Here is a 15,895-nt window from a genome sequence, read left to right on the forward strand (position 1 = left end):
AAGCATGCAAACCCAGAGCCTGGGGATTAAATGTTATTTGCTTCCACGGTCTATGTTAAATGCTTAAAATGCAATGGAGACAGCCAATGACACAGAATTTACACAAGTCACTGAATTACTGGGCAGCCAGGTGTTAAATAAAGCTTTAATCCTTTGCTCTGCATGCAAGGGTTTGGGTGCAAGTATTTGCCTATTTCTGATGGGTTTTTTTGACAATTACACATTTCTTTTCTCTCAGTTTGATGATCATGAAGGGGCTTTCAGTATTGTACATCTGCATGGATCTGGATACCTTAGCTCACTCCCTAAAACATAAAAAGATATAAACTTTTTATTTTTCGTGCTCAGAGTACCAAACAATCAGCAGCATTTGCAATGCAGAGCAGTGCCTGCTTTCTGGAATTCACCGTAGGCACCCTGGTGTCAGCATTTTCAATGAAGTGACTATTCATTACTGCTTATTTTAGCCAAATGAATGAAATCAATCTTTGCATTGCTACCCTGCATTATTTAATGCAAGGAACTTCTGTGGGCACCTATTAGGCAGGCTGTAACTATTTATGTGTTTTAAAACTTACAGTATCACTGACTAAGGACATTATTTGTAGTTTTAAACACAGCTATCTGAGGCAAAGGAGAGATCCACTGAAACAAAGTAGGGACTAAGCCTTGACCTCCATGTTCAGAATCTTACTTTAGGTCCCATCCTCTGTGTCCTGGCAGGTCTGCAGCTAAAACTGATGTCACTATGGAACAGAGCTGAGAGACTAAGACTTGGTTTCAGCTCAGCAGAAATTAAGATTTTTCCTCCCTCCACATTTAACGAATTAAAAAATATTTAGGGCAGTCAACTGTTTATTAGAATGAATTTCCAGCAGGAAAGCAATGGTGATAAATAGGCTAAGACTTAATAATACAGGTTTAAATTTACACCTCAAGCAAGCCTCAGAATTATTTGTGTACCTGGTCTGTACATCTTTCACATTTCTGTGAACTGTTTGGGCAACTAAACTCCAGTTCTTTTTTCTAAAAGGCTCTTACTCAGAGTATCTTTGCTTTTGTACTTGTCATGGTTTGAGCCTGGCACAGAGCCAGTGCCCCCATGAAAATGCCTCACCCTGGTGTCTGCTGTGAGATGTGACCAGGAATAAGCAAAACAGGCTCCAACTTAAACATAAATAACACTTTATTACCTAAAACTACAGGAAAAAAATAGGAAAGACTATAAGGAAAAGAAAAAAAATTGAAAACCTTACAAAAACCACTTTTCCTCCTCCCCACTCCCTAACTTTCCCAATCCAATACATTCTCTCAAAACAACTGCTCAGCCTTGGCCCCACACGTTAGTATACTCAAACTGCAGTTCATGGAGAGGAAAAAGGAGTCCTTCTTGTTCCATAGGCTTTTCCTGGAAACAGTGAAATCCCGGATGCTTCTTTGTCACTTTGGCACCGCCCGGAAAGTCCATTTGCCGCTTGTGACATGTTCCTTCCATGCTCAGTGCTCTCACCACCGAGACATGGCCAGAACTGCTTTTAGGGTGGTCTTTCAAGGATGCCTTGTCTCACTCCAAAAAGGCACAGTCTCTGCTTTTGGGACAACTGTCCCCCCCATATATTTCCAACCCCCTGGGGCCGGGGGGTCCTCACAAATGAACCCTCCTGGTTTTGAGGCACTGCCTCCCCCTAAATGCAGTCTGTGTCACAGGAACAACTGAGTCCATGGCTACAAGAAAACGTCCAGCCCAAAGGCCACTCCAAATCATCTCTCCCCATCCAATCATCTCCACAAACTCCGGGCCAAGGTCCTTATCTCATATCATCTCTCATCTCCCTTCTTATTCAGCTTCGAGGAGGATTAGCATTTTCGCAAGGCCCCAATCATGCAGGAAAGGGTTAAAAGTTTTCAGTCTCTGTCTGTCCTGGGAGGAGATGATACTCCCACACATGCTGCTGCTGCGGCCGGCCGGGCTCTCTCTCTCCCTCCCCCCTTCTCCTCCTGGCTGGCTGCCATCACATTCGGTGCCGCCGGCTCTCTCTCTCCGGGGGGGGGGGGGAAGGGGGGGCGGGGGCTGGCTGCCCGAGGGCTCGATGTCTCTTGGGGCTCCGCCACCCTTCCATCCTCGAAGCCCCCCCGAAGCCCCCTCAAGCCCATCTCTGTCCCGGCCCCAGGCCTCACCGCATGGCTGGCCCCTCCCCCGCCCAGCAGCAGCGGGCCGGGCGAGGGAGAGAGGTCTGAACTCCTCGGCCGCGATGTCCAAAAAGAGGAAATGCCAGGGCAGTGCCCTGCTTTTAACCCCTGTGTATTCTCGGAGGTGTGTCCAAACCCCACTGGCTACACCAGGTGTCAGTATGAAACCCAAAACCTTCATTGGTTTGATCACAGCTTCCCAGAATTCCCACTCCTTCCGGGTCAAACCATGACACTCCACCCTTCACCTCCGAGAATACACTTTCTAAAATTATCAACAGGACTACAAAACACTTCTACACAACAATACCTTAGATTCACTATGACTATTCATCTACCTTAACTTAGTACATGCTTTCCTTATTCTTCTTGGTCTCATCTCACAGCTTTACTTCATCATTCTCCCGTGATTCGATTTCCCGGTCCAGGGAACCAAAAAATGTCATGGTTTGAGCCTGGCACAGAGCCAGTGCCCCCATGAAAATGCCTCACCCTGGTGTCTGCTGTGAGATGTGACCAGGAATAAGCAAAACAGGCTCCAACTTAAACATAAATAACACTTTATTACCTAAAACTACAGGAAAAAAATAGGAAAGACTATAAGGAAAAGAAAAAAAATTGAAAACCTTACAAAAACCACTTTTCCTCCTCCCCACTCCCTAACTTTCCCAATCCAATACATTCTCTCAAAACAACTGCTCAGCCTTGGCCCCACACGTTAGTATACTCAAACTGCAGTTCATGGAGAGGAAAAAGGAGTCCTTCTTGTTCCATAGGCTTTTCCTGGAAACAGTGAAATCCTGGATGCTTCTTTGTCACTTTGGCACCGCCCGGAAAGTCCATTTGCCGCTTGTGACATGTTCCTTCCATGCTCAGTGCTCTCACCACCGAGACATGGCCAGAACTGCTTTTAGGGTGGTCTTTCAAGGATGCCTTGTCTCACTCCAAAAAGGCACAGTCTCTGCTTTTGGGACAACTGTCCCCCCCATATATTTCCAACCCCCTGGGGCCGGGGGGTCCTCACAAATGAACCCTCCTGGTTTTGAGGCACTGCCTCCCCCTAAATGCAGTCTGTGTCACAGGAACAACTGAGTCCATGGCTACAAGAAAACGTCCAGCCCAAAGGCCACTCCAAATCATCTCTCCCCATCCAATCATCTCCACAAACTCCGGCCAAGGTCCTTATCTCATATCATCTCTCATCTCCCTTCTTATTCAGCTTCGAGGAGGATTAGCATTTTCGCAAGCCCCAATCATGCAGGAAAGGGTTAAAAGTTTTCAGTCTCTGTCTGTCCTGGGAGGAGATGATACTCCCACACATGCTGCTGCTGCGGCCGGCCGGGCTCTCTCTCCCTCCCCCCTTCTCCTCAATCATCTCCACAAACTCCGGGCCAAGGTCCTTATCTCATATCATCTCTCATCTCCCTTCTTATTCAGCTTCGAGGAGGATTAGCATTTTCGCAAGGCCCCAATCATGCAGGAAAGGGTTAAAAGTTTTCAGTCTCTGTCTGTCCTGGGAGGAGATGATACTCCCACACATGCTGCTGCTGCGGCCGGCCGGGCTCTCTCTCCCTCCCCCCTTCTCCTCCTGGCTGGCTGCCATCACATTCGGTGCCGCCGGCTCTCTCTCTCCGGGGGGGGGGGGGAGGGGGGGCGGGGGCTGGCTGCCCGAGGGCTCGATGTCTCTTGGGGCTCCGCCACCCTTCCATCCTCGAAGCCCCCCCGAAGCCCCCTCAAGCCCATCTCTGTCCCGGCCCCAGGCCTCACCGCATGGCTGGCCCCTCCCCCGCCCAGCAGCAGCGGGCCGGGCGAGGGAGAGAGGTCTGAACTCCTCGGCCGCGATGTCCAAAAAGAGGAAATGCCAGGGCAGTGCCCTGCTTTTAACCCCTGTGTATTCTCGGAGGTGTGTCCAAACCCCACTGGCTACACCAGGTGTCAGTATGAAACCCAAAACCTTCATTGGTTTGATCACAGCTTCCCAGAATTCCCACTCCTTCCGGGTCAAACCATGACAGTACTTTTTCCTTCTCCTGGCTACTATAACCTGCTGATTTAAAGACTTTCCTACCCAAACCCTTCTCAAAGCCTGTTCAGCAGCATTCTGAACACATCTCTTTCAGTACCCTGTGCCTTCCCACAACTCTTTAATGCAGGCAGAGTATCACCTTTTCAAACAGATCTTTCTGATTTACTAGAAAGAATTTACCACTGTATTGACCATTTAAAACTGTACCAGGCATACAGCTCCTGCCTTTTGACTACCATGGTAAATAATTTTCTATTTAATGGCACCATCTAGTTAAACCAAAGAACATGGCCAAAGAATGTGAAACAAAATGATGTGTTATCTCCCAGTAACAAATCCCAGCTGCAGATGGTTGAGACTGAAACCTGACCCTGTGTTGAGAAGTGTCACATACAGCTTGCACCTATCAAACCAAACTCCATGCTGCTGAGCAAAAATATAACTTTTCTGGGGGGAGTTCCAGATTGCAACTGGTTACAAGTATCCAATCTGTATTAACTGCAACTAGTTACAAGAATCTAACCTGTATTAATTCTCTTCATTTTTAACAGTATTTATCTAATGACACTGAAAATCATCTCCTTCACTTTGGTAGTTGCTTTTCAAAGCAGTAAACGAGTGAAAATGAACAGAACACAAGTGGGCTATGAAAAAACCCAAGCGTTTTGGTTTTTATTCACTGAGGAAAATTCAATTTAGTCTTCACTGCTCCACTCTTTTCTGGGTCATCTGTGAAAACATTGTAGCTTGAGAGACCAGTAAATATGGACAGCATTAAAGTCTACCACTAGGACTGAACAAATTCAGAAGGTTTTACCCTGCATTAGTGTTTTCCTCAGTTACTGGGATTGCCATGATAACCTTCTCTTGATTGCTGAGGTTAGAAAGACTTGTTCAACTGCTATTATTCCAAGAAATTAGATTTGAAAACCAGCATAATTACTGTTTAATAAAGCAGCATTTGCTAATTTCATAAGAATATTGCTTTTCCAGCTATTATCATTAATACTATGTGTTTCAGAGACCTCAAAACTCCCAAAGGTAAAGCCAAGGCTGAGGATGTGCAGTGGCACCTGTCAAAGTGGATGTGCCCTGTATTATTCAAAAAATAAAAAATCCCCAACTCCAAAGATTACTCACTGAATGGCACCTTCCTTCTCTACTCTGGCTTGGGTCAAATCTTAGAGGAGATGCATTAACCTTGAAATCCATTATAATTTCAGTGAGGGCATAATTGTGTGGTAAAAGGAGATTTCTTTTTCTGTCATAAACAGCTATGTAAGTAATTTGTGATATATAAGCCTGAAACTTAATCCTGTGTCCAGATCAGTGTCACCAGACATCCTGCTCTAAGTCCCCTCAAATCCAAACTGCTTCCTAGCATAAATCAAGGCTTTCTGCTGCTTTCAGAACATCCTAACTGCAAAAAAAAATACACAGATGCTGAAGATTCGCTTGACTGGCATTAACAGATTTTTGATTTTTCAGAGGTAAAATCCTCAACAAAGAAGTCATGGTATGAAACATGCTTTGCTAAGTCTCTTAAGGTGTTCTTTCATACATGAAAACATGAGGAAGTTAACTCCAGCTTTGATTTTATAAATTAGTACAGATGTTAGTGCGCATCACTCACTAAAGTTAACTCAGGGCACCTGCTGCAAGGCCAGAGGATTCTCAAAGGCATGAATTTAAACATCTCTGGTATTTAATACTCACAGGGCAGCCTTTCTCTTTCCAAGTTCTCTGCTTATCAGATATCACAATCCATTCACTGGGTTTTGTTCTTTTAAGATTTACTTCTCAGGCCAAGACTTGATAAATGACTTCATTAACCATTAATGCTCTACGGCTGAGTAACTCTGACCTCCTTGACACAGAAAAAGTCTTGTCTTGGCTCTAAAAAACCCCTACCTACTTAAAAGCAAATATAAACTACTGTGAATAGAGACAGGTCACTTTTAGGAGTGTGCCTAGTTGGGGTCAGTCCAAAAATTTTCCAATTAACTGCAGAAAGCTTCCAAAGAAGATAAAAAGTTGACTCCATTTCACACCTAATGCAACAGTATTTACCAGATTTGGAGTTGGAATGATACCTAACAGCTCTTCTGAGCTGTTGAGATGTTTAAAAAAAATGACATTTTTTTCTTCCAGAGTAGAAAGGACCATTATTATAAAGGCCTTTTATAGCCATAACCATAATCCCAGCATTTACTTTCTCCACGTACAGTACTCTTTCCCACTCTGGAAAACACAGGTGTACTGGTGGCTGAAGTGCTGTGCCCTTGGGCCCACTACCCCAGCTCTCACAGCTTTGCAGGTGCTATGAACTAACTTTGCAGGAGGGTATTCTGGAGATGTGGCACAGCAATCGGGTGCTCTGATTGCTGGCCTGCTTCTCCTGCCCCAATGTTAGCAATATTGACCACCTTGGAAAAAACACCAAGCCAAAGACAGCAGGAATGAGCAAAGTGCAGAGACTCCAGTGTTTTAACCTACCTTTTGGGAGTTGCAAGACTGCATACAGGAGTGGTGCAGTGGAGATGGAATGGACAGAAGGAGAACATACAAAGAGAAAGACAAAAAAGATAGAAAAGATCAGTGACTTCCTACATCCACGACAAAGAGAGTGAAAGGAGCCTGGAGAGAAACAAAGCAAGGTTTGATTTGAGTCATCAAGCACTGAAAAATAATCAGACAGGTTAAAACATTTCTATTTTTATTTTCTCCCTGTTTTGTTATGTGATGGGAAAATAAATCAGGCCAAACACAGGTGGAGAGAAGAACTGACTGGCACCCCAAGGAGCACTGGAGAACAACTCACTTCTCCAGCACCTCCATCTGCCCACACTGGGATCCAAACTGAGCCAAGCCAAACTCCCAGCAGCCCTGTGCCTGGGGACGTTGAGAAATTTCAGTGGCTTTACAAAGGTAGCCAAGAGAGGGTGAAAATGTTTCAGTGACAACTCTGCCTGGCATGGCAGTAACTACTGGCTTTATTTGGGCATATCACTGTATTTTGCCTTGAAAGCATTACTGTTGTGAGAATTTCCTTGCAACATTTAACACAGCAGGAGCTTTTGGAGCATCTGTGGTTGCTTGACGCATGTTTTCTTTTTATCTGGTTTATTGAAATTATTTATTTATTTTTTTAATTTAAAGCTTTAATTCCAATTTAAACAATATACTCCAGGATATTACAACTCTCCTGAACTTCCCAACAGGAAGACACAATGGAGGATCAATATTTTGTTACAAGTTTCAAATACAAAGGTCTGAACTGCCTCTAGTGTGACAATCCAGTGGCTAAAGACTTTGAAATATTTGAGACTGACAGGAAAATACTGAAGCTGATTCTAAACCAAGCTGTGAGTCTAAAAAATTAACCCTTGGAAGAGACCAGGGGGAGCTTTACAGGTATGCAGACACATGAAGGAGGTTCAGCTAACATTTATGTCATCTTTTAGGCTGAAATGTACTGAGTATGTATTGCCATGCCATGGAATGGTAACTTTGCAACCACTGTAACTAACTCAGCAACACAGCTGGCTGGAAGATCCTACTACATCAGTGGAGATTTAGAGCAAGTGAGACTGTGCATCTAGAACACCAAATTCCAGACACCACACTCACTGACCCAGGGGACTTCGAGAAGTCACCTCTCTTCAGAGGGCAGTTCATAAAACTGTCCAACAGTTCTGAACTTGAGAGCTCAGAAATGGCTGGGAGAAGTTTTCTGCTATCAGAAGCCTCTGGAAAAACAGAACATGTACTACTTACCTGCACATACATTTGCACCTGCCAAGATGCTATTTTTGTTCAGATTAATATATTGGTGCCTTTTCTATATCCATCAAGAGGCCTTTCAGCCAAGCTTTTTATGAGTATGACTTTTACTTTCACATCAGTGCAGGATTTCATTTACTGGTTTCAGAGTTAGTTCTCCCTCCCCTTATTTCTGAGAAGAGCTTGTGATTTTGTAACAGTTTCTTGGATCTGTATAGTCACTCTTCCATAGTTCTTTCAAAATTATTTTTTCTATTAGTACATGAAATTGCCACAAAACAGGTCAACTCCTACCTGTGAGTACTACACTCTTGATTTCCAGGAGGCTTGCAACCAAATCTATTTAAAAAGTAACCTGAAAATAATATTTCTTCCTTGCTCTGTTAAAACAGCTCCGCAGTCAGGCACAATGTTCTCAGCTGTGACAGTGTCTTACACTAAAGAAACTGCTGAATTCAGTAGTTTCAGTACTGGGCAGCATCAAATTGACATTTTATACAAATAATATCATATTTAAGAATCAATTTCCACATTTCTTTGGGTATGTTTCTTCCAAGTAATTTATCAGTGCAGGTTTTATCACTGGAGCTGCTGAGAGCTTCCTCTGCGTCTGGTAAAACCAATCAGTGAGTGGTGTCGAATATTGGCACTTTGTTAAACCACTAGAAAGCTGAACATGCCTCTGTGAACACCGATGTTAAAAATGAAAACATTTCTAAAAAATGAAAAACGCCGGGAATTCTCTCTTTCTCTCTTCTGGCCTGAGAGCAGGTCACAAGGGCAGCCCGGCCCCTCCCTGTCACGGCCGGGCCGGGTGGGCTCTGCCGTGGGGCCGGGGGCTGCCGGCAGGGCCAGGGGAGGCCGCGGGGCCCAGGCCGGGGCTGCAGCATCTGCTGTGACTGAGCCCTGCCCCGCCGCCAGCCCCGGCTCAGCTGGGCTCTGCCGGGCCCCGGCAGCGGCCCCGGGCCGGCCCGGCTCGGCCAAGGTTCTGCCGCCGTCGGGAGGAGAAGCCACGGCCCCCCAGCCATGCTGCTGCTGTGCTCTGGCCTGGCTGCTGAGATCCTTGCCCTGCCCCAGCGCAGCGCGGCGCGGCGCGGCCCGGCCCGGCCCATCCTAGCCCGGCCCGGCCTAGCACAGCCCAGCCCAGCCCGGCCCGGCCCATCGCAGCCCAGCCCAGCCCGGCCCAGCCCAGCCCGGCCCGGCCCATTGCAGCCCAGCCCGGCCCGGCCCGGCCCAGCACAGCACAGCCCAGCCTGGCCCGGCCCAGCCCAGCACAGCACAGCACAACCCAGCCCAGCACGGCCCAGCCCAGCCCATCCCATCCCAGCCCGGCCCAGCCGCAGCTCTGCCGGCCTTAGGTGAGCACCTGCAGGCCCCGGGTGAGACAGTGACTCTTTCAGTGCACAGATGAGACTTGCAAACCTTCAGTCCTCCCTCAGTTGAGAGGAAAGGACAGAGTGAGAACATGTACAAGAACAACACAAAGACACCAAGGTCAGTGAAGAAAGAGTCAAGTCCCAGATGGGAGGGATGAGGAGATGCCTTGATCTTAGGGCTGAAATCCTCTTGTAAAGCTATGGAGAAGGATGTAATTGATACATCAGACTCCTTTTCCCTGTGACTCATTGAAAATTATGGGGAGATGAAGCGTTCAAATTGTAGATATGAGCAAAGGCCTCCAAGCTACAGTAAGCTGTGGCATTCACATTTTCTGGAAAAATCCCCTCGCCCAGGATTTTTCTCCTGAGAAAGTGAGAAGCCTCAGAGAAAAAGGAAAACAATAATTATCTGATTCGCTTCTCCTGTGTTTTGCTCCTTTGGAATGTGTTTGGAGATTGTTTATCCAGAGGTGACTGTTTCATTGGTTTCTGCTGTGAGTTGTTTTCACTCTTTGGCCAATCAGTGACAAGCTGTGTTGGGACTCTGGAAAGAGTCACAAGTTTTCATTATTATCTTTTTAGCCTTCTCTAAGTATCTTTTCTGTATTCTTTAGTATAGTTTAGTATAGCATTCTTTAATAAAATATAGTATCATAAAATAATAAATTAGCCTTCTGAGAACATGCAGTCAGATTCATCATTCCTTCTTGCCACAGGGGTCCCAGCAAATACAATAGTAAGCAGATGTTAAAGTAGCTGTGATCGTATGAGAAGCTTGAACAGAGAGACAGAGAAGGAAGAAGACCTCTGTTCCTAGAGATGAAGATGATCTCAGAGATAGATAAAGAAAACCTTTGCTCTTGAACAGCTCATCCTAAAAATAGTACACCATAAACACAGCTGTGGGAAAAGCTGTGAAAAATGGGAAGGACTCGCAGATTTTCTGGGTAGCTGCTGTTCATGGAAATTAAAAGCCACGAGAGAACTGTTTTCTTGTGGAGAAGTCTCTATAAATTGACAAGAGGGACTCCTCTACCTAAGTGAACTGAAGAAAGACTATTCTAGAAGTGATAAACTGAATTGTTTCTGTATGTTGTGAGTGGGAAATAAAAGGTTGTAGGGGGGAGGATAAGTGTTCTAAAGGTTTTATTCTGATTCTTATTATTCTTTCTTTTAGTTACTGTTAATAAAGCTTTCTTTACACCCTTTTGAAGCTTTGAGTCTTCTTTGCCTTCCTCCTAATCCTACCTCACAGCAGGAAATAAGTATATTATAGTGGGTGCACTAGCATTTAGCCAGCACACATTACATTAATTGGTGTGTTGGTCAGAAAATCTCAAACTGGCGAACTAAAACCACTACACCAACTTTGCTAAAATGCCTTTCAGTTTGAAAACTGCTTATGAAACACACTTTTGAGATATGATACTTGTAATTAATATATACCCATATAAATTCATAATTAAGCAAACTACAAGAAACTTCTGTTCCTCTTGTATCATAGTACTTCATTTAAAGTTCCCATTACAATCCCAGCAACACTTGATTTTGGAGCTGCTGAGTTTTTCAGCAGACACCAGCATGCACCAGTGGAGCTTCCCCACCAGTCACCCAGGACTGCTCCCCACACTGGGAAAATCCAGGAGATTGCTCAGGTTACCTGTGCTGAGCCCTACCTTTTCTGTTTGACCGTGATGCCCTTCTGCTGCAAAGCCTTCTCATTGGCCATCTGCAGGAGCTGGATCTCCTTCCGAGAGAACAGGCGGATAGCAAAGGCTTTTTCCAGGAGCCTCTCCGGGGACACCGACTTGGCGATATCCCTCACAAAGGCTCGAATGTCCTGCTGGATGCTGTCAGACTCCATGGGCTGCCCAGCTCTGACTTTGTGAAAGAATTTCAGAAGAGCCAGCGCGACACGATAGAGAACTTTGTACCCCTCCACCAGGAAGACGTCAAAGATGCGCGCAATGTATGCCATGGGGAGCTCTCCGAAGAGCCACCGCTGCCAGTCTGAGTACACCTCCAGCACGTCCTCGGACACTGCCACCATCAGCTTGTGGGCTGCCTGGCAGTACTTGTTCACCAGGTCCCCGAAGGTCATGCAGGAGGACTCAAAGGCCAGGAAGGTCTGGTCGATGAGCCGCTTGGAGGGGTCATTGCAGGCCAGGATGCGACAGACCTGCTCGAAGCACTCGGCCTCGTCCTTGCTGTAGTGCAGGAGCAGCGCGGTCACCGAGGGCAGTGCCGGGCAGAACGAGATGTCCGGGAACTGGTTGGCGACGCACAGGATGATCTTCCTGACGGCCCCCACGCCCTCCGCGTTCAGGCAGTACGTGGGGATCAGGCTGTTGTCCACGAACTCTGGCAGTGGGAGGGAGCTGCTGCTGCGTTTTCCAACGATCTTCCCCACGATGTCCCGGTACACGTTTGCATCTGGGGTCACTGTACGGCATGGGATATTGCTGATGAGTTTGTGGTACACTTTGGCTCTCAGAGAGTGGTTTTTGGCCCAATAGCCCTGCCGGGCGAGCTGCTTGAGCTCATGTAAGTCTGTGCAGGTGAGCTCTTTTGAGTCCTGGCTCTGGGCACTCACATCCATTTTGTCCCAGTCCACAAAGCGGCTGTATTCATCCATGGCTCCAGGAGAAGCAAATCACATAAATCATGAAAACTGAGACTTTAGTTAGTCATCGATGGACTCTTGGATTTTTCTGCAAAAGGGAAGTAAAAAACCAGACATCTGAGAAACAGATAATGTCTTATTTTCTTTATGAACCCAGATCTGTGCATACTTGTTCCTGCAATGGCAAAACTGTTTTCTAAAGCAGAGAAAATTAAAGATGCCTTTTTATTTTTAAGCCAAACTTTTCTTCCATTCTGTCAGTAACTCCTACTGCAGTAATTGATCAAAGGCCAGCCAAGAGGCTGATCCTGAGGACATCTCTCCAAGAAATTAATTTCCCTAACTGAAAGTCCAAGCTGAGGCATGGACCTTTACATTAACGTCCTACTTAAGAGAACAGAAGACTCCCATTGCAAAACAAAATATTGCAAAGTATGTTCAATTTCCAATCTCTCTTTCCAATTCTCTGGGGAAGTATAAAGTGAAACTTATACTAGAAGGATGCAGTCTCATAGGTAGTGTATGCTGTTCTCAGACACTGAGATACACTGGGCCACTGAGGAGATACACTGTGCTCCCACTAACCACAGCCACGTTCTCTAAGTAATTTCTTTGTAATAGCACTTGTGTGACCACAGAGTCACCGAGACTGGCTTGTTAATCTGGTACAATTTTCCTCTTCCATTGGATAAGATTTCTTCATGGAAAGAGTGGTCAGACATTGGAACAGGCTGCCCAGGGAGGTGGCGGAATCACTGTCCCTGAACAGTGTTCAAGAAGCATCCCTGGAAGCATTCAAGAAATGATGGGATGTAACACTTAGTGCTCTGATCTAGTTGACAAGGTGGTGATTGGTCAAAGGTTGGACTCAATCTTGGAGGTCTTTTCCAACTTCAATGACAGCGTGCAGCTGTACAGTCAGCCAGATCATTGCTAGTGCCAGAAGAGAGACTTGTGCAGGACAAGAACTCTGCTTCCAGACTGCAGCACAGGGTCAAGTCATTTTCAAACACCTTCATTAAAGCACTTAGATTTTCTAAGTGCTGCTCTGGATGCTGGCCATGCCCTGTGACAGGGGCACACAACAGCTCTCCCATTGGAGATGCCACAGAAACCTTTGTGACAGCACCAGGAGCTGAAACATCAGGTGCTGGCCTCTAGTGCCTTGTGCCAGGTTTACCTGATCTACCTGCTGGCTCCAGGTTCGAACACACCTGTGTCTCAGCAGAGAGTGTGGCTGTGACCACCAAAGGCTATATCCAAACCAGCTTGAATCAGCCAGTGCAGAGCCAGAAGGGGATGCACAATAACCTCCACTATTGCAGCAGCTCTGCTGAGTGCTGGAACCTCTGCCCATGTGCCCTCAGTGTCCCACTGAAGCTGCAAACACGGCTGTGGAAGCCACACACTCTGCAAAGGCAGACAATCCCTATAAAATCCAACAGGCCCGTAAAATTGTTCTGTCCCATTAAGATGTTACATAGCAAGGTTAAAGCAATGAAAATATTTACTGAAAAGCCTCCAAAGAACTCTTAGCCATTCCAGTATTGATAGACTGAAAAACACATGGAACTTGACCTTTACTGGCATGCTCTTCCATTCTGGAGGCCTTTGAGCCTATTAAGGGCACTTCTAATGCCCTGGAAGAATCTGCCACAGGCTTTGAGAATGCCTCACTGCTTAGGGTGAGATGAAAAGGTTTTTTCCCATGGTGCTCTGCAGCACTATGCTCATTTACCTCAGTTCTCTATAGGTCACTGCCCTCTGCCCTGCCCTTGTACTGCCCCTGACCCCATACTTAACCCAGGACACTGCATTGCTTTGCTGTCTTCTGTCCCTGGACTCCTCCAGCATGACTCTACAATAAGCCTTGCTGGAACCCTATACAGAGACCTTTTCCATCTTTTTTTGCTGACCTATCTGTGGTGTGAGTGTGGACTGAGGAACTGTCTGCGCCTGCCCGAGCGGCTTTCTCAGAAGATGCTTTTGGGAAGGTAGCAGCAAACACCATCCATTTTCCATGCTGCTACATTCCATAAATCAGGTGCTTTAAAATTATTTGAAGCTCTAAAGGAAGATGAGATCTCATCCTCATAGCTGCATGTTTGGAAAAGAAATCAAACATTTTACCTGAAGCAGCCATAACAGCCAATCCAGACAGTTCTAGATTCTGAGTAAATGCTAACCTGGGTATTTTGGAATCACATGCTGAAAGTCCTAAATATACCTCCTCTTTTAAAAGTTTGGCAGCAGCATGCAGGAGCCTTTCAGAGAATGCTTTTGGATGGCTCTTCTCTACCATATTTAATTCAGGGCTTTTTTATAAAAAGAAGACTGGTTTTAGATCATCATTCTTACAGTGTAAGAGCGATACAGAAATGCTCACCATTTCTTTTTGTTGCATTCTGCCACATCTAAAACCAATTCTCAGACTGTAATTAAAGGAGGCAACACATAGTCCTGACTCCCGTTCTGAAAGTGAGATATCTTACAGGGTTCAGCTGTGGGGTCTCCGTGTGAGCTCAGCATGTGTTTCCTGCAGATCCGGTAACAGCAGGACCCCCGTCCATCGCAGAGCCAATGTCAGCTCCAGGGAAGTGAACATTTTTCAGCAATTCTCCACCTGGGAATCACAGAAACACTCCTTTTAAATTCAACTCCTAAAATAACGTCCTTTTGTAGAAGAGAAATTTAATCCTACTTTGCAGTGGCAAAAGCATGGGAAGATGAACCATTCTGTTCCTGGACATTTCAGTATAGAAACTATCCCTGCCTTGTGCTCGCTGGTGTCTCCAGCACGCTTCTATCTTCTGCCATCATCCCTTGGGAGCTGCTTAGATTTATGTTAGGGAGGGTTAAGTAAAATGTTCATCATATAAGACAACTTCTAAGACACCCAGATTCATTTTGGCTTTTTCTTTTTTCCCCTGTAAACCTTCTTCTCCTGCCTTATTTCTTAACATACACAGGCATACTTAGAGGCTGCATCAAACAGACATTTTTCACTCTAGCAATTATTGCCCATTCCAGGAACTAATGATTTTCATTAGTGCGTGCTCTTGAAGCTCATTGAAATCTGTGGCAGTGAGACTGCCAGAAGTTTTAATTTGAGCTCACAGTTTTATACATTTTTTGACTGGGATAAATCTGTGGGGTCTGCAAGTAGGTCTGGCTGCTTATACTTTTCACAGGTCTAGATGTTGCAATAAAAAGTGACAGCAAAGTAATTGGGCATTGTCAGGGCTGCCAGAGCATGACCAGCTCTTAACTGTGCTTGCAAAACCAACAGAACTTGTGTGCTCCAGTGTAATGGTGCATAGCTCCTGATACCAGCAGCTACTGTAAGCCAGCAGGCCTCAGACAGGGAGGATTTACTTTTTTCTGAATCGTCCTCCCCCTCTCCTGTGAGGCAAGTTCTCTCTCTTCTGGTAAAGAGCAATGTTTAACTTTGGGCTGCTGGGAAGAGGAGACAGAAGATGTCACCCTCAGCAGTCAAGAGCCAGTGAGTCAGGGCTGTGTCCTGCCCATCCCTCCCACCACAAGGAAATGAGCAGGCAGTACAGACTTGCATTTGGAGGGAGGCTGGAGTTTCAGTTAGGGGTAAAACTGGAGGATGGCTGTGTGAGATTGCAGTTGTGCCACAAAGTCCCATATTCACCTGAGCTACCTTGCTTACCCCTCCATATAAAGGAGGGTAAGACAGGCAGAAGAGAAAAAAACATTTCAGAATAAAATGTAGATATACAGATATGGCTATAGGCAGGCAGAGACTCATTTACAGCCTCTTATTGCAGCAAACCACTTTCCCTCCTGCTTTAGAGAAGTCAACATCATGTTATGGTAAATGTCCCCTAACTGGAGACAGGGACACCAGGACGGGTGAGTGCCTGAACA

General features: G+C 45.8%; 1 protein-coding gene across 4 annotated transcripts in view; it reads right to left on the reverse strand.

Moving 5' to 3' along the window:
- Positions 1 to 15,895, reverse strand: part of TBC1D24 (TBC1 domain family member 24) — a 40,407-nt gene that overhangs the window by 13,954 nt on the left and 10,558 nt on the right. For 3 of the 4 annotated variants that reach the window (XM_064725601.1, XM_064725603.1, XM_064725602.1), the window contains exons 2-4: positions 14,494 to 14,624; positions 11,055 to 12,089; positions 6,713 to 6,730 (exon numbers count right to left, since the gene is read on the reverse strand). In XM_064725601.1, the coding sequence (XP_064581671.1) occupies positions 6,713 to 6,730; positions 11,055 to 12,013 (977 nt within the window). In that variant the 5' untranslated portion in view covers positions 12,014 to 12,089; positions 14,494 to 14,624. The remainder of the gene's footprint in view (positions 1 to 6,712; positions 6,731 to 11,054; positions 12,090 to 14,493; positions 14,625 to 15,895) is intronic. The other variant, XM_064725605.1, reaches the window with a different exon arrangement.

Source organism: Zonotrichia leucophrys, chromosome 14 (assembly GCF_028769735.1).
Source record: "Zonotrichia leucophrys gambelii isolate GWCS_2022_RI chromosome 14, RI_Zleu_2.0, whole genome shotgun sequence".
Taxonomy (NCBI): Eukaryota; Metazoa; Chordata; class Aves; order Passeriformes; family Passerellidae; genus Zonotrichia; species Zonotrichia leucophrys.